The 19,106-nt window shown below is 41.3% G+C and overlaps 1 protein-coding gene across 1 annotated transcript; it reads left to right on the top strand.

Annotated features, from left to right (window-relative positions):
- The first annotated feature begins 2,306 nt into the window (after positions 1-2,306).
- On the top strand, positions 2,307-9,855 carry LOC147331352 (uncharacterized). The gene is made up of 4 exons (XM_086293637.1): positions 2,307-2,525; positions 4,958-5,048; positions 6,652-6,924; positions 7,961-9,855. The coding sequence occupies exons 3-4, from the start codon at positions 6,700-6,702 to the stop codon at positions 8,603-8,605; spliced, it is 870 nt and encodes a 289-aa protein (XP_086149763.1). The 5' UTR covers positions 2,307-2,525; positions 4,958-5,048; positions 6,652-6,699; the 3' UTR covers positions 8,606-9,855.
- Positions 9,856-19,106: the final 9,251 nt, after the last annotated feature.

Below are 19,106 nucleotides of genomic sequence, written 5' to 3'. Positions count from 1 at the left end.
AACTACTGCAAAGAAAAGGAAAGATGGGGGAGAATGTAGTTCTTATGGAGTGAAGCTGGTGGGGGTCTTTTTTTGGGCAGAGGAGAATATAACAACGTGACTCACTTTGAGTCTCAAAGGGGGAAAAAAGTGTATATATTTCCGTGAGATGAACCAGTTCATCAAAGGATGGCTACCAAACAGAAAAGCAGCTGAAATAGCCGTTCAGGCTCTTGTTCTTGAGGTTAACAGTGCTTTGCGCCTTGTTTTTAATTCCATTTATGGTGGTTTCTCTTTGACAGACCTTGACAATCATAAATCTATCATCTCTTCAAATTCCTGACTGGGTTAAATGTTGCCAAGTTTGTTTTCGTTTGCAAATATTAAGCTAAACTCTTTGAATAAGAGATAAAAGTCTGCGCTTCAATCACATCTTAATCGTTTGATTTAAAATCCACCGTGATTGTGTACAGACGCGAAACTATAAAGACTGTGACTGGATCTCTTTGGCTGTGCCTTGAAATTCTGACAAAGGGCAGCTTTGTATTAAAGTTACTCTAATGGTATTCAGAGAAAACTGCAGCTTGTCTCTCAGAACTCAAACACTGTGAGGAAAAGAAGAAAATCTTAATTCTCCTCATCCTCATGAATGCAATCGTTTTTATCCTGTTAAACTGAACACAAAGACCTGATCTAAAATTAGCCCGGCTCAGTATTTAGGCCACCTCTGTGAAGCTGCCTGAGAGTCATCCTCTCTGTGGTTTGTCTGTGCAGCGTCTCTGACGGGCCACACGTCCCCCCCACCTTACGTCTCCACAAGGTGAGTGCTGATAATTTGCCCGAGGCTGCAGTGAAATGCATCCCGGTCGTCGTGACATGAGATTATTCACCGTCTCACACCCTGCCGGCTCTTTGTTCATGGATGACTTCACACCAGCAGCCAGTGTTTCTTCACTGAGACCGAGCAGGGGGCTCAGAATCTGTTAGAGGAAACCTGTGATGTTTAACATTTTACCTGCCACTGCTGTTCCTTTATGAGGTTCTTTTCACAGTCATGACGCCCTGATCTAAATCACCGCTGTAGGTTCACTTCCACTGCTGGCAGCCATTTATCTAAGATCCAAAAGTCAGGTCTACAGTATACAACGCTGTTAAACAAGGCACAGACTGTATTTATCAGATGGACACAGCTTATGGGTGTGAAAGACTCATCGTGGGAGTGCCTTAAACCTGCATTCTCTGTAATGGCCAGCAGGGGCCGACTGCTCTGACTGTATGGACTTCTATGAGAAAACAGCTCTGCTGCTCCCCTGATGTCTGCCCTTTACTGATGAATTAATGGTCTCATCTGAAATTTTCAAGCCTTACTGAAAGACCCAGTGCTGATTTTAAAACTCTGAGGTCTCCATTAGTGTACAGAAGAAGGATGAAACAGGGCGTGGTGCCCTTAGTTTCTTAGGTTGAAAAAACATTCAGCTTGTGACCAAAGAACTCCCACTCTGAACTTGCAGCTTCATAAGGGGCTCTTGAGAGATTGTCTACAGTAAATAATGGTTCTATCAGCCTGCAGGCCAAAAATTACATTTTGGACAAATTTTTCTTTTGGAAATTTTGAGCATCATTTTGGTAGAAATGGATGACATAATAGACATGCTTCCCTTTTTTCTATACAATTTAATACATTTTCCTAGACAATATGTCTTTTGTGGTAAACACACGTATCCTCAGACGTACAAGGATTCAGAGAAAATGCAGAAGGAAGTCCAACATTCGTTTTGTGACTAACTGTCATATAATGTTGTCTTTTCTTCTTGTTTTCCATCAGCCTCAATAACAGAGTTTAGATGTGCTTGACTGGTAAAAATCCTCCCAAAACACAGAAATGTGTGACATCTTTTGAATGTGTAGAAGGTTGTGTGTTGCCTCCGCAGAGATAATACTAAATGAGAAAGAAAAAAAGCAATATTTGTTCAACTGATGCGAGATTTTTGTCGTTTCTTTACTTAAAAAAATAAATAAATTTCTGCCATAAAGGGATTTGGTAAAGACGTAAATTTGACACCAAAATGAAGAAACTTAAATATCCAATGTTAAAAAAAATTTTAACACTAAAATTACTCATGAACTAAGAATATTTTCTTTCAGGGTTTCTGCCAGTTTCAGGTAAAATCACTCCCTGATTTCCTGATTTTGGAGAAGAATCAGATCTGTCAGATCACAAACGCCTCAATTAACAGGCTGCAGTTTGGTTTGGGGGCGCTGTTGCCTCATTAAATTAGGGAAAATGTCGTGAAGTGATGTAGGTCAAAAGGCGCAGAGTGGAGAGGTTCCTGTGACTCCACCACCACCAGCTCAGCTCAGCAGACACCAGCAGGGAAAGCCACGAGCTGGTTTTGCGCATGGTCAGTTTCACCTCAGTCATTTTTTCGCCTCTCTCTCTCCCTCTCTCGCTCTCCGTCCTCTTCACTCATCATCATCCAGCAGCATCCATCTCTCCGGATGTCCACAGCCGTCGGATTCCTGTCTGGTCGCGCCCTGGGCACCAGGTAAGACCCCGCTGTCATCCCCATCACTGCCCGCTCTCAGTGCTCCGGTCCTCTCATCGGTGCCCCTGCAAGTGATCGAGGCTTTTTTTCCTTTCTTTTTGTTTTTTTTCTCTCGGGTTTCTGGGATGCAGCGCGGGGTGGATGCTGCCTGCCTGGATACTGACTCGTTTCCCGGTGTTTCCCTCCAGAGAAATCCGCACTTGAGTCGCTGCCTGGTTGCATAATTTACCTCTGAATGCGATCATCGCAGACTCGGACTCTCCTTCCTCGTTTGGTCCGTGTTATCTGCCGTCTGCTCGGGGTAATGAAAAGCGTGTCAGTCAGTGTGGTGCTTATCTGCCCTGGTTCATCCTGATATCATCTACACACACACACACACACACACACGCACACACACACGCACACACACAGGCGGAGTGCACTGGTTCAGGTTTTGGCAGCTTGGCGCATCGCAAGGTCACGGTGGTGCTGGAGCACAGCCACAGGGTGGAATGACGGGTTGCTCATGGGCACTCGGGCTCCCAGATGTGATCCATCGAGGCGGGCTCTGATGATAAACGAGAAGTGTGTCAGTGGGCTACTTTAGCCCGGAGCTCCCCGGAGATTACAGACGAGTGATGCGCTGCTTTGTGGAGCAGAAATCACAGCTTGGTGAAAAGGCTGTGCTGTGTTAGAGCAGCCCTGTCTAACATGTGGCCTGCTGTTGGGAAGTCATTCATAATGATGAATAATTGTTAATAAGTTGCTTTGCTGGTCTACAAAGAAGTAATATTTTGCTCATTCGGTTACAAAACACTCCGCGTGGAGATGTTTTCTGCCTTTAAAGAGCCGCTGTGAATATCCCTGCGCGTGTAAGAAGAACAACAGTCAGACTTCATGTTTACATTGCATTTATTTTCTTTAGAGCAGGGGCGTGCCCAGAGCAGGACAATTATACTAGAAGGAAATCGATACAAGCTGTGGTGGATTGTAACTTAGTACATTTACTCAAGTACTTTACTAAAGAATCATTTTAATGGACGTTGCTCCTTTCTACTTTTACTCCACTGTATTTTGGATGTCAGTATTTTAGTGCTTTTTACTTCATACCATTTATTGTAAAGCATTAATTACGTCATATATTACATATCTAAGAATATCAATATGAATGTGTTATCCTGTGTTAGGGACTGAGTGCTGTGTAGAGGAAATTACATTATTGTGTTTGGGATGTTGAAAATGATGCCGTTGCCCATCAGATGCCTTTGCATCAGTTTTGGCAAAACCACTGGTTTTTTGCTGAGCTGCCTGGAGACACAACACTGGTCCCATTTTATGCTTGAATGATTCATGGGTCAGTGTTAAGTGGCTGAGCAAAAAAAGTTTTTTAAAGCAGCCAAGGTCTAAAGAAAAACTTTGAAAGACTTTCAGAAATTCTGGATCCTTGGAAGCAAAATCTAAAGAAATAAGGGACTAATAAGGTTTAAGACTTGCACAGTATGATTGTAACAGCTGATTATAGCTTTTACTTAAGGAGAACTTCTTTCACCACTTTGAAAAACATTATTAAACATTGCTTAACATGAAACATTGTTTTCTATGCTTGTGGGGCCATTTTTTCTGTAATGTTTTTTACGCTACACTTTATTTTTAATCAAACGCTCTGATTTCCTGTAGGGTCCCTGCCTTGTTTTGTGCCATTCAATTTTAAAAATTCATTAAAACAAAGACTTTAATAGACTATTTAATAGCTTTTATTATCCAGTCATTTTAACTCTCCTGCCCACTTGAGATCAGTTTATCAAATTGGGTTGATTTTGACTATGAACTAAAAGCGTTTTTTATACTCCCACATTGGATCTTCAGACTTGAGCTATCGAGCCTCTTTAACGTTCACACCAGCTTGTGCTTGATAAGGATCACACCCGGGGCTCTGAGGTGTTAACCAGCACAGGCAGACAGTTTCTTCTCTGTGAAACAAAAATAAATAACTCAGTGCATTTTTAACCTCCTAAGACCCGAACTCTTTCACAGCATGCATTTCTAATTTCTCTTTGATATTTGGTCACATTGGGGCCCGATGAATGTAAAAACAGAGAATTACCAGATTTTTTTAACCTTATTTTTGTTTCTAAGAAAAATAAGAGCCACATATGAGGATATTCGTTTAAAGTTTTGATAGAACAGTAGCAGTATAATGTCCTCGTAAGTGGATATCAGGTGCATGTAGAGCAAAATTGAGTATTTTAGTCTAAATAACCAAAAATGTGATGTCCACATATGTGGACGGCAGGTCCTAGGAGGTTAAAGCAATTGTCTCACTTTGTTTAAATTGCTCCCTGCTGTTAACGCATCTCTGTGCACATATATCAGTTTTCACCTTGACCTGGTTTAAAGAGCTTACAATGAATTGAAATCAGCTGCAAACATCTCTCTCTCTTCCTTTACTTTAGGATTTAGCTGGTTTTAACTCTCCATCACCGGGAGAAGTGTCAGCGCGACAGTGATGACAGGGAGAAGAAATGGGAATGAATAACCATGAAGGTGAGACGTGTGTGATTAAATGTGTGATGGATTCCTGTCTGCAGGTGGTGTGGAGACAGCAGGCCTGCAGGATGAATTCCCTCTCAGGTGTGACAAATAGTGCACGATTCTTCTGGTTTCACTGAGGCGGAAGAAGAAGCGAGACGTTTATTTCACTTGAGCAAATGTGAAAACAGTCGAGTAAAAATTTGCATTTGAAAGTAAAAATGTTATTTTAATGCATTTGTGAGACAGACCCATTAAAAGTAATCAAATTATCATAAATCGCTGGAATTAGTTTTGATTAATATATATATGAGTACACAGACGTGTAGTTTTCATTTTGAGCTGATTTGTACTTGTTCTCAGTCACTTCTTGTTATAAATGTCCTAAAAATATGCAAACTCATTGCCTGAGAATAAAATGAAGTAATGTCAGGGATGAGTTTTAACTAACGTGTTTATTTTGAGTCTGCAGCACAGAGCTCAGTAACACAAACTGCCTGGTCAAAAACAATGTCAGCAGTTATTATCCAGTGTTTAATTACTGCAGTTATTAATATGTTTCAGCTGCCAGCAGGTTATGCAATCCTAACTGTTTCTCATTTCTTAAACAACCACGTAGGAAGACACAGCCCATAGTGGAAAACATGTTACTCTGTTTCATGAGGATCAAATTATTGACCTGCATCAAGCAAAGAAAACAACCAAACAGAAACACTGAAGCAACTACAGCTGGTTAAGAACTGTTCAATGTGTTATTAAAACCTGGAAAGATAGAGTTAAACCATCATCTCTGAAGACAGAAGAAATTCAGTTGAATAAAAAGCATTTCTACATGTGCAATCTGAAAAGAGCTCAACCTTAAGAAAACTACCGATCGCTGAGGTGAACCAAGAAAAAGGAGCATAAACACTGAGCGAAGGCTGAGCCATGTAGTCTGCCTTTACAAACATTTATGAAAGAATGGGTCGTTCTGAAGAGTGCACTCAATTCAAGTGTGGCACTCTAACAGGATACCACTGTTGCAGAAAGTCAGTTCATGAAATTTCTTCCTTCATAGAGTTTCCATAATCAGCTGTAAGTGGTATTATTGCAAAGTGGATGCATTCAGGAACCACAGCAGGGATTGGCCAGTACGTACTGACCAAACTTCCTCTGACATCATCATCAGCACAAAATCTGCACTGCTGGGTTTCCACAACACAGCAGCTCCTGTAGGTGTGAGGTGTTGGAGGCCCAGTGCGTTTGTTCATATCGTAGAACAAAGTAGAGGATGTGTGCTTAATATTAGGGTAAACAGGAAGTCAGATTCTTCTTTGAACGTTAAAAGTTTAACCAGTTCATCGATGAATTCATGTGTACGTTTATGGAAATTTTACAAAGATTCCTAAAAAATGGGATGGATCTGAAGTAACCCTTTGACAACTTGAGAACCACTTCTGACCATGACTGATAAATAAAGTATAAGGCTACATGTTATTAATGTGAGCCTACGATCAATCCAGCCTTAACCAGAGACACAGAAAATGATTTTTTTTGTAGGTCAAGTCGGGCTCCGTTGGATTATATAACTCCTTTCATATGTGTCATGAATCATATAATATTTAATCTATTTATTCAGTGAGGATAAAGCAGAGTGGAGGTCCAATGAAGACATGAGCACATATCGATGGAGTCCTCTTTCAACACCGTAGAGCTCCGGGAGCTGCGAGGGAGTGGAGCCCGGCGAGGCCCGTCTCCGACACCGACTTCAGCACCCTGGACAGCAGCAACGCTGGGCTGCTCCGCCCGGGGCTTTGAGAACGCCTCCTACGAGCAGGATGAGGAGCAGGACCTCCGTCAGCAGGAGCAACAGCCGACGAGTTATCCGCCTTCCACATCAGGAAACAGTAAGGTGAGCGCGGTGGGGTTTGGTGGTTGTGGCAGACATTTGTTTTGGATGTTTTTAAAGCAGTCGCTTAAAACAGTCCTTATGTGACCTCGGCAGATTCGGGTTACAGAGCGAACCCCGTAGCCAAAAGTGATGTAACCTTCCAAATCTAACCTGAGCCAGAAATCCAGCTTCACAGGCATCTCTTTGGAAGATGAACCCTGTGAGAAGAGACAAACACACGCTGGCGTACAGCTGCGGGCCTGGAAAAAGAACTTGTCCAGGGTTTTCTGGCATGTTTGTCTTCAGGAAACAAACAGATTTAAGCTTCCTTCTTAATTGGAAAATGGCTTTGTACTGATTGCTGTTTAGATGCCTTTGGGGTGACATCACTCTCCCGCCCGGGCTTTTATTTTGTTTGTGCTGTTTGTTACACACGTCGGCGACATTCATCAGTAACAGGTCGTCGCGCCGACGCATTTTCTCCTCTTTGGATGTGATCTCACTGCTTTCTGTGAACGCTGACCTCAGCGCTGTGCTCTGGCTTGTTTATCTCATCCTTCTTTCTTTCTTTCCTTGTGTTTTCTTCTTCTAATTCTTTCCTCCCTCTCCACTTCATTCCTTGCTTCTTTTCTTTCTTTCTCAAATTCTCTTTCTTGTGTCACATCTTTACTTTCTTTTATCTTCATATTCCTTCTTTTCTTTACTCTTTCCATTGTTTCCTCCTTTCCCTACTTCCTTTTTTATTTGACCCTTTTTTCTTTCATTTTTCTTTTTGTCTTCACCTGTCTGTTGTTCCTACCTTCCTTTTTTCCCTTCCTTCTTTCCTCCCTCTCCCTATCTCCCTTTATTCCTTCCTTCTTTCGGTTCCTGCTCCCTTTCCCTTTCCCTCTGTTTCTTCACTTCATTCGCTCCTTCTTTCCTTGTGCTTTTATTTATGATTTTATCTGTTCTGTCTTTTCCTTAACCCCTTCATTCCCCCCTTTTTCTGTTCTTATTTCTATATTTTTCTTTCCTCTATTCTCTTCTTTCCTTGTTTCCTTCCTCCCTTTCTCACTAGCATCATCGTCAGGAGATCTCACCACAGTCGTATGATGAGGAGGAAGGCGGGGGTGGAGCAGGTGGAGGTCAGGAGGACGGTCAGGACTTCACTGAATTTCGCCCCGTTGATGACCACTCGGCAGACTATGGCTTCATCTTGGCGCTGGTGTTCCTCGTGAGTGGGATCGTCCTTGTGGTAATCGCCTACACCATCCCACGGGAGCCCAAAGTCGACCCTGACTCAGTTTCGGCTCGACAGATGGAGAAGCTGGAGATGTACTACGCCCAGCTTGGCTCCCACCTGGATAAGTGCATCATCGCGGGCCTGGGCCTGCTGACCCTGGGAGGGATGTTCCTGTCCGTGCTGCTCATGGTGTCCATCTGCCGGGGCGAGATGTACCGACGCAGGGCGGCATTCGTTCGACCCAAGAGGACTTACGGCTCCATCAACCTGAGGATGAAGCAGCTGGCGACTGGAGAGGCAAGGTTAGGTGAGGGCGGGGATGGAGGCGAGGAGGTTTTGGTGGAATGCGCAGAGACGCGGAATAACGTACAGCCAGAGCCGAGCCGGGACTCTAAATCAGTACCGGGACCAAGCAAAAACCCTCCTCCTTCTCTTCCTGCTGCTTCTTCTTCTGCTGCTGCTGCACGTGGAGTCAACTAGCTCCACCCTCTGCCTTCCTCTGCGCGATCCCCCAGGTGCATTATGGGGATGCAGGTCGCCCGTTTGTGCCGAGGGGAGAACCCCATCTTAAGCAAGAGACTTCCTGCCGGAGCTGTTACCCGGCATGTAGGGATGAACTGAGCTTAAGGGATATTTATTCTGACCAATCACAAGGGATGTATGACTTTACAACAGAGGGCTCAACTGGGTGGAAGACGAGAGGTAAGCCTGTGGCAATGTGGATAAGAGCACATGTGGACATGAACGGATGCATATCAAAGATTAAAATGAAGATTTTGAATCCTAGTATGTTAATCAGATTCATACAATATAAAGCACATTATGATATAAAGCACCGCAGAAAGTAAGATTAACATTTTATTGTGAAAATTCTTTATTGATGCTGAAAGGAAGTTCGGTAATTAAATCTAGCCATATTTTAAGCCCTAACCAGCAGGTTCACCTTAACACACTCACACTAAATACTCGGCTTGCAACGCTGCTGTGAATAGCACTATAACAGACTTCACAGTAAATTACTGTAAAAGAAAGAGCAACTCGCAGTCATACAAAAAACAGAGGCAACAGTTTTGAAAGCTTGGCGACGTTCACCTCCAGCCATTAATGCAGAAGGTTAACTGCAGAAAACCCTAAAAAAAAGCTTAAAATGTTCAGTTTAAACCTGCATTAAGCAAAATAAGTGACTGATTAAAAAGATGGAACAGAGCTCGCTTGGCTCCTTTTAGCTGCTTGTTTTGTTTTTCTGGCCGCACAGACAGATGTGGTTTAATGTTGGGAGGTGGATTCAAGCTGGAAAAGGTCTCAATTTGTTCCATCTGATATTTCTGTGACTTTTTTGTAGTAAAACTGTCTTTGCTTACTTGTAATATAAATTTATTATCATATAATTGCTGATTTTTGTGCCCACATGATTAATGGGACCTTGTTGGAGTTTGTTTTTGATCTTTTTTAGTTGCTAAAAGCTCCACTGTGTTCCCACTTCATCCCGTTTGATGTTTGCCTTTTTTTCTCTATAATGCCAGCCTGCTGGGGCTGATCAGAGTTGTAGAGTAGCATTATGATTCATTTCTGCTTGTGTTTGTGATTATTTTTTCCTCCATTATTCCCTCTCTTTATCTTAGTACCTTGTTCTTTTGCTGCTCGTCACTGCCCTGTGGTCGCCAGCTCACCTCTGGCTTTGTCTATCAGGGTTTTGACAAACACCTAAACAAGAAGAAATCTTTTACAAAGCTCAGAAAATATAAGAGGAGCTGCAGATTTAGCTAATAATGGATCTGACGCTGCAAGCTTTCTTAAATTTTCAGTTAATTTGTTGTAAAGGTGTCGGGTGAAATGCTCATGTTCAGATGATAAAAAGAAAGTTTTTCTTAAAATCACAGATTCCTCACAGCTGTTTGTGTCTTTGTTGATATTCTGCCAGCAGATTTTTAGCAGAGGCAGGAAAAAACCTCCACGGGGAACTTTTAAGCCATCAAATATTGATTCTCTTATTGGCCTCAAACGTCCAGAATCCATCTGTCTATAACCACACAGCACATGCTGCTGCTGCTTTCTCTCACTGTAAGTACAGAAAATGGCAGCCCAGTGAGAAATACTCCTCTGTGCATGGTCTGTCTTTAACTCACCAGCTTAAAAGCTGATTATGCCCCCTTGTGGTCAGAAATTGCTTAATGCAGCTTTAACGTTTGGCTGGCTGCAGCGAGAGCTAGGAGGTAACGATGAGAGGTGTTAGCCTGGCAGGTGCAGAAGTGATACACGTTACCCAGAAAGCATTGCTCCAGGCGTCAAAGAGCATAGTTGTCTGTAATGATTTCTTTTATTTTCTTATTTTTCTCTTTGACAAACAGTTTCTGAGCAGATCTTGGTTGGAAATCACGGCTGTTTTATCACAGCAGACACTAGATGAAGAACACAGTTTGTTTGTTGTTGTTTTGTTTTTGTTTGTTTTGTTTTATCACAGAAGCATTTCAAAATCAAAATTTTAAGCCACAACAATGAGTAATTTAACAGGGGTCACATTCATTTTTGCAAGCGACAGAACCAAAAAAGAAAGTGTGTAAAAATCGACTTCTCCAACAAGCCTGTTTTACATAAAAAGTGTCAGTGAATGCAGCATCAACAATAAGTATTGTGTCACATATCTGGTGTCTCGTGCTGCATCATCCAAAACTGTTGCCTCATGGTTACTGATCAGCATTTTCTGTGAGCATCAGCTTCCACAGCAGAGACTCCATCAGAGAGGGAAACTTCATCTATAAGCAGCAGCTGCTTCTCCAGAACTTGAAGTCATATTTATATAAAACTACCCTGTGCTACACGCTAGACTTACATAGACTTTATGGTTTGTATCATTTGAAAGTGCGCATGAACTTTTTTCGACTGAGCAGTTTTTATGATCAGTGGTGGACAAACACTTCAGATCTTTACTTAAGAAAAAGTACTAAACACAAGAAAGAAGTCCTGCGTTAACTCGAAGGGGACCTGTTGTAAATCCTTATTTTCTGTCATATATCCTGTTACAGTGATGGAAAGTCACAATACTCAGCTTTGGTTTGTATGAAGTCACAAAGAAAGGAAATCCTTCATATGGTCTTTTCATTCAGAGAGCACAGAAGCCCCGCCCACCTGCCTTTAAATATATTCTATTTTCAAGGCAACATCCAGTTTAAAATAAGTAAGGATTATTTTGAACTTTAAATCATGCAAAGCTATTTTGGCAGAGAACAAAAATATGAAGCAGGATGTGAGCAGAATTGGCTCCCTTGATAGTAATTGTGCACATTTTGCAAACTTCACGCTGATTACAAAGCACATTTGGACATTTAGACAACCGAGAGTAATGTTGGTGTTAAAGAGAGTGAGTGTTTATTTTATCGAGTAAAAAACTGTAGGAGAAAAAATGCTAATAAAACAATTTAAAGGACATGGGGCAAAAATAATTAACTTCTATAACTTAATGTTTGAGCTCTACTTGTGTTTAATTTATAATGATCCCAAAAAGCAGATTCTGTATGAGTATGAAGACATTTTTGGGACAGGAAGCCTTTTGGTTTCTGTTTGTACTCCAGGCTTTGGATAGATGCGGGTAAACAGTTCATGTAGAGAGGAAATGCAGGATTACATTTGTCAAAGTATATTAGATAACCATTGTGTAGTATCTTATGACAGTTTTTTATTAATTATAAAAAAATTACAAATGGAAATCGTGGCCTGGCTGGTACCACAAAATTAGCCATTATACCCAGTGGCTAAGTTATCAGACATCCCAGTGGGTTCCCAGAATTAATTACTTGTGCCTACACAACTTCCATCCATCCCCTTATCCAATTCAGGGGCACAGGGAAGCCGGAGCCTATGTATTTAGTTACACTCCACCACTGATTATAATCCGAACGTCTATGAAAGAGTCAAAAGCCTAAAATGGGTAAAAAGCTGATTTCATCTTAAAGAAGAAACATTAAAGTGACTTGTGGATGTTTTTGAGTGGATTGAACCTTTAATGACATCACTTATTTGTATAATATGTACACTGATGTTATTTATGTCATGTAAGGATACGATATGCCTTAACAAGTAAACACCGGCACTGTACATTGTGTATACACTGATATTATTATGCTAACGTATTACGGTCTGTATAGTGAGCCAGTTAGCCAAGGGTAATGTAGCCACACACACACACACACACACACATGCACACATTATTGAGTCCAGCTTGCAGTGGCGCACACACTGATACTAATCTCAGCTGTTTTTTGACGTTTTACAGTTTTCTTTCACAAATACTGTAAATATAACCTGCAGACATGCAGGATGTGGAGGACCTTCAGAAACTTCTGCTCCAGAAACACGACGCAGGTATGCAAAAGTATAAAAAAAAACAACGAGTCACAGCGAACCAAGTTCTTTCTTTCATAAACATCACACAAACTGCTAAGTAACCCTGCGAGGCCTAAACCATCACAGGATCAGAGGTTTGGTCGAATCCTAACAGAAAAAATGACTTTTGGGTCCTCTGTTATTGTTAGGTCTCATAACATAAAGCGCCTTGAGGCAATTATTGTTGTGATTGGTCGCGATAAAAATAAAATTGAAATGGAAATGTGACTAGTTCGCAAAGTGTGTTAGCAGAATTATTAAACTTTTCATTCGACTGTGAAGATATCAGAGAACGATTTTAAAGTGAAAGTCCCATTGTTGATGGCACAGACTTAGGGGTAATTATTAGTGATGATGGCTTTAACGTCACAGACAAACGGTCTTACGGCCGATCAGCTGGTGTGAAGGTCGTTTGAGCCTTAAAATGTCAGAAAAAACTAAAATTGATTTTTTTTTCTCCCACTGACAATAAAAAAATGTTCTAGACATATATTTATCACTTTTAAATATCCCTACTATGATCACACTTTGGAAACAAAGAATTTGAGGACATCAACAATGACCATAACTTTATTGTTATTTAACTAACGATAAAATATTTCTGCTTTCAATGAGTCTTCTGATTATTTTAGTAATAAAACATTTAACATAAGAAAAAAAAGGCCAATAAATATACAAAAGCATGAGCTTCAAATATATTGAATCTATCAACACTAATGTAATTATAAACATTGATAGTGTAAGCAATGATTAAAAAGTAAAACAAAGACATAAAGAAATATTTTAACTTTACATGAATTATTATATTTATTAATTACAAACAGCAAATGTTTGATGACACAAATATTCAAACCTGTTAAAGGTTTTTATTCATTTATAGTGTTATTGTTATTTTACCAGGAGCTGCATCCAGGTAGAGACCAGGCTAACGGTGTGCAGCGTGTAACCTCATTCGCTGCAGGTTAACATTTATAAACAGAGGGTCACAGATTTGGTCCTTGCCACCCCCCCCCCACACACACACACACACACACACACCCCCCGCTGAAGTGTCCTTGAGTAAAACAAAACCTGAGATCTTTGCCGCCTTCATGTGAGGGGGCTTCATGGCTAACATCGGGACACACGTGAGGGAACGATTCCCATGTTTTCAGCAGCTGTCGTCCTTCGCTGCTGCTGAAAGCTGCCCTGCTTCCTTCTCACCTCCGCAGTCAGTGTGTGATCACACCAAGCTCACTGTGACAGAGGAGGAGAACTGGAGGTTCACTCAAACTTTACAGGCACGCTTTTAGCCAAACGTGTCTCTGCTGGATTAGTCACGCTGGCTGTGATGGAGGTTCAGAACAAATCTGAGTCATGATGCACTGATCCGACCGACACAGCTGATGCTGTCTGGTGTTGAGAGCAGTAGTCCATTAAAAAGCTGCTCCTTCAACAGTAATTTTCTCACTTTCCCAAGCTGCAAACATGTTGGCTGCGAGCACAACCAAAGACACACAAAAGGCTGACATAGCGCTGAAAAATATGTTCCAGTAACTGTAAAAGTCAGAAACACCTTTCTCGGGCACATTTTCAGCATCTGCTACTTTTACATCACACTCCAGAAGTCCTGAACTTTTCCCTCAGCCAAAAGCAGGTTTTGGAATATTGGAGACGCTCTGTGGGATATATAAGTTCATGATAGTTTGATCACTTACTTACTGCAATAAAATAAAACATGAAAATGAAATGACAAATCAAACTTCTTCTCAAGTTCTTCTGCAATCATCCACGGAGCGCTGCAGCATCCCCAGCACTCCTTTCCACAGGTTCTGAATCCTGTTTAGCCTCATCGACATTAACAAGAGACATGAATTTAAAATAAAACCTTAAAAAAAGACAGAAGAAGCAGAAGTGCAAAAATGTCAAAGTCGTTCCAGGTTTTCAGACTCTTTCCTGTTGCACTGGATTCAGAAACAGTAGAAACGCCAACATGGAGATAAAGTTTCAGGCTGAGATGCTTTAGCGTCATGCTAGTAGAAGTGAGGATTGCAAAGGTCAAAGTGTCACTTCATTGTCATCGTGTTGCTTTGGAAACAGGCTGAAGCTTTCCTATTCATGTGTGGATGAAGTAGAGAGGAGTGAAGGAGGGGAGGAGATGTGGGCGAGGCGGTGGGATGCAGCCGAGTCGCCGGGTGACGTGAGGTGATTCTTGAAGAGGCGGATTTTCAGCTTAGCGGGGAAGACGAGGAGTGACTCTGCATGAATACTTTGAATGACACATTGATGTTTCCCCGCTGGCCTCTGGGCAGCCAGAAATAAAAAGACAAGGCTTAAGGTTTTAACAAGGTTGGAAAAAAACAAGTCTGAACCTGGTTCTCTTTGGGGGAGAAACAGATTAGGCCTGTGGACCCTGCAGGTCCATGTTAGTGGGGAGAAACAACATCACAGAAGGAACGATTGTTGGTGCTCGGTCACTTCACACAGGTTGGATGCACAGAGCTGGAAGAAAAGGGCTTGAAAGGGTCTTTAGTTCAGTTATGTGGATGGATGCGGTCAGGTGAGGAGGACACAGAAAGAATGAGGATTACACTTCGAAAAGCTCATTCAGATGGGAGGAGGGGGGCACGCATGAGAGTATTTTTTCAAAACTTCAGTCTTAGAGCTCATATTGGTTTGAATTTGATCAACTACATGTGAAAATGTGTGAAAATGGTAGAAAACCAGCAGAAATTCAGAAATGTAATCATCACTGAGCTGCATTCTGAGTGTGTTTGTAATGTCAGTCGCAGGTTGCACAGAATTCAGAGTCCAAATAACATGTTTCATACATGAGACAAAGAAAAGACTGCTGTGGATTTTTGTTCTGCCAGATTTCGGTTTTGCAAATAAAAATAAATATCTGAGCTGCTGGAAGCTTTGAAAAATGCCAAGTTTAAAACAGATTTGCAGAAACCAAACGAACGCTTGAGCTTCTCCTCACATCCTTTAATGCTGGCTAAATTTGTTTGTGCTGTTGTCGCTTTCTTTTGACAGCCAAAGTTGTGAGCTCATCAGGAAACTGTCTGCACTGGTTTAAGATCAATTGAGAAGTAGGGTCATTTTCCTCACAGGTGCAATCAAAGTATAGAGGGCGTTGCCCCTGCTGGTCATTAGCAGGAATACAGCTTTGAGGCTCTTCCACACCAGCTTCATTATTCAGACCTGAAGGCGGGCATTATGAAGTCTGCAATGAGGACGTAGGTGAGCTGTTTGTGAATATGCAGATGGAATCAGGAAAGAAGAGTCACGAGTGAGAAACACTCACTGTCTTCGTTTGCTAAAGTGACTCATAGGTCTGCATATATTTATTAGCTGCACTCCTGCCCTGACGGCATTACTACAGCGTCGCTGCACTCACAAAGGGTGAAGAGTGAGGTCACAGTTAAATGCACAAATGGATTTTATAATTAAGCAGATGTAAACAGATGGAGGATGTGAGCGTCTGAAAAGTGTGAAACTATGTTTCTGTGTTTCACTTCCTCTGTGACATCCTTGAATGTCAAGAACTTTGACCGAAGACACGAGAGAAAATCAATCTTTATTCCGCGGGCACCGCCATGACTCGGTTGCCATGGAAATAGTCTATTTATATCAAAGGACTGTTGGTAGAGCAGCTCTCGGATGTCATGAAAAGTCCTTGTGAGGACATGATAGAGGAGACAGTGTCTCAGAGTCTCCTGAAACCTCTGGCTAGGACGAGATGCACACTCAGCCTTTGTGGGAATAAATAAATTACACATTTTCCAAGAATCAGAGCGTTAATTCACTCCAGGCTAAGAGGAGAGTTTAGCTGAGTAGTCAGAACTTTAAATGCATGAGGATAAAACCGACAAAAAACTCTGCTGGGCTGAATGAATAAAATATTAGCAGCTAGACTTTCTTAAATTTCCTTTTATTGGCATCTGAGACATACTCAGTAGATTCTAAAAAATGAATAAAAATGTAATACTCCTTGCACAACAGAGAAAATATGATGATATTAAGTCTCTTTATCTGGTTTTATGGGATATAAACAGAAGGTTTAATGTTTCCCTGATTCACTGAGTGCAACTTGGCAAACCAGCACCAAGAAATATTTGCAGAATAACCTGTGAGCTTTAAGTTTTTTGCTTTGTTCTCATTGATGTAAAGACAAGTACTGGATAAACGTGCCACTGTAGAAATGATACCCTAATTTCATTTCATGGAAGAGAAGGGTTTACCAGCTTGTTTCTGGATTTTAGGTTTTGAAAATCGAGCGTGAGCGTTTTGGCCGTCACCATGTTGGTCTTTCCGAAGCAAAGGTTGGACGACCTGTAACCTGCATCATAATATTTGTCTGATAATTGCACTAAAATGCTCCAACAAGGCGTTGAGGTCCAGTTCAGTGACTTGAATTTGAGAAGGTGGAGCCAGCACAGCTAACAGCTGCAGGTGTAAGCACGAGTCAGTCAAAGCAGCCACATTATGAATGAAGACAAACGTCCACAGAGGCCAAAACAATTTTAGCATCAGGCTGTAAACATTTTATTTCTGCTGTAAAGTCGGAGATTTTAACAGAGTCTGTGGGGACTGACTCACGTTCATAGTCAGCCTCAAATGGACATTCAGAAGAACGGCAGGTTGTTTGTTTGTTTACACATTTGCATTGGTTTCATTTTTCAGCCGCTTGATTGGAAATCAAGATGATTATGTACAGAAACATTCATGTGTGTTTTTAGTAGAGATGGACCGATCCGATATTACGTATCGGTATCGGTCCGATACTGACCTAAATTACTGGATCGGATATCGGAGAAAAATAAAAAATGTAATCCGATCCATTAAATATCACGAAAGCACCTCACAAAACTTGCAACACGCCGTAACTCACCTCAGAACGTTAGCACGTCGGAGCAGTGGCTGTGGCATGTGGGACCTGTCGTGGTCTGGATAGCATGTGGAGCTTCGCTAGCAACCTGGCATTTCATCTCCGACAAAGTTATCCCCGAGAGAAGTACAGCAAGTGTGTAAGTCCATCTCTGAATGTTTGTAAAGCATTCCTGCGTTAAGCTTAACAAGCGACTGCCTCTCGCTCTCCGGCTGCTACTTCAATCGTGAAACTGATCAGCTGATCGGCTTTTCTGTCGCGAGTCCGTCTCTCTTGTTTGTTTTTGGTCCACTTTGCACCAGAAAGAGGAAACCAGCGGCTGAACAACAGCAGAACGTTTAAGCTTGATCAGCTGTTGTTAGAATTTATTTAATATTAATTTCTACACCAGGATCTTTTTCTACGTAGCTGACGGCTGTAACTGTGCAGGGGCGGATCTAGCAAAGTTTAGCCAGGGGGGCCGATAGGGCATTAACAGGGAAAAGGGGGCACAAAGACATACTTTTCTTTCTTATTCTCATTTAAAATGTCGAGCTTTTAATAAATAATTATCTGACACCCAAAGTTTTAATTTGATGTAAAATGAATAGAAGTCAATTACTGTATATAGTGACTATTAAGTCTAATATATATACCCTAGTAAGCTATAGTACTTTTTCCTTTGGGAAGGTACCATCTGTGCAGTCTGCAATTTTGTTGAAGAAAGATGTTGAATCTATTTAATATTTCTTGAAAAATAATTGATTTCTGTGCATTTTTTTTTCACACTGCATCAAATTAAGGTTGATTACGTCGATTAAGCATCATGAGGTGGCGCGTGAGGGGTGGTTCCCTATTTTTTATTTATTTATTTTTGTTGTTGCTGGGAGTTGGAACCCTATTAGTTAGGTTGCTTAATATTTACGCTAAGTACTCTTTAAAATACCAGAATAGGGAGGATGGTGTAGGTCTAAGTTTATTAGATTGATCAGTATTGCTGAACTATGAAATATTTTTTTTGTATACAGGTATAACAGAATAGCTTTAGTGTAGTTGTTGTTTTAAACTTGAGTATGAACTTGCAGACTTGCAAAATGCAGCAAGATATTTTAAAAAACAGTTTTGTTGATTAAAAAACACTATATCGGATTCATATCGGTATCGGCAGATATCCAAATTTATGATATCGGTATCGGTATCGGACATAAAAAAGTGGTATCGTGCCATCTCTAGTTTTTAGAAGTCGCTGCCAATCGACCCACTTTGTTTTTTAACCAAAACAAGGTGTTAAATGTATTTTCTAATCTCACCTTTTATAGGCTTGAATCAGGAAATGGTCAGTCGCTATATTTATCAGCATGGCTCTGTTCCACACAGACACAGAACAGAGAAGGCATCATTGGCGGTAGAGTTTTACACCGATTAAGTCAGAAAGAGAAAAACAAGTGGGAGGAGGTGGGTTGCAAAGCAGCTTACAGTAGCATTTCAGGTATGGGAAGGTTAAAGCAGCCTGAACAACCCGCCCTTTCTGTGATTTGCTAATTTGCTCTTCAAATCAATTCCAAATTAAAGTCGCCACTCTGCAGTCATCATGAAATGCTTCGGGACTTATTTTTGGGGGAATTCCTAAAATAGGTGTAATTTCAGTGCTCTATGGGACACAAAACAGGTTAAAACTTTCCCTGGAAGTTGAATTTCTACCATCAGAGTTCTCTCAGAGAGCTCAGGAGTCTTTGGTGCCGGGTGTTTCTC

The sequence above is a fragment of the Aulonocara sp. 'chitande type north' Nkhata Bay genome, linkage group LG5 (genome assembly GCF_057382095.1).
Source record: "Aulonocara sp. 'chitande type north' Nkhata Bay isolate Kocher_YH1m ecotype deep benthic linkage group LG5, A_spYH_male_GT1.1, whole genome shotgun sequence".
In the NCBI taxonomy this organism is placed as follows: Eukaryota; Metazoa; Chordata; class Actinopteri; order Cichliformes; family Cichlidae; genus Aulonocara; species Aulonocara sp. 'chitande type north' Nkhata Bay.
Note: the sequence above shows the minus strand (reverse complement) of the source record. Positions and strands in the feature narration are given on the sequence as shown.

Coding starts and splice junctions, on each gene's coding strand:
- LOC147331352 (XM_086293637.1), top strand. CDS start 6,700: ATGGAGTCCTCTTTCAACACCGTAGAGCTCCGGGAGCTGCGAGGGAGT. Junction 6,925..7,960: donor CCACATCAGGAAACAGTAAG/GTGAGCGCGGTG, acceptor CTTTCTCACTAG/CATCATCGTCAGGAGATCTC.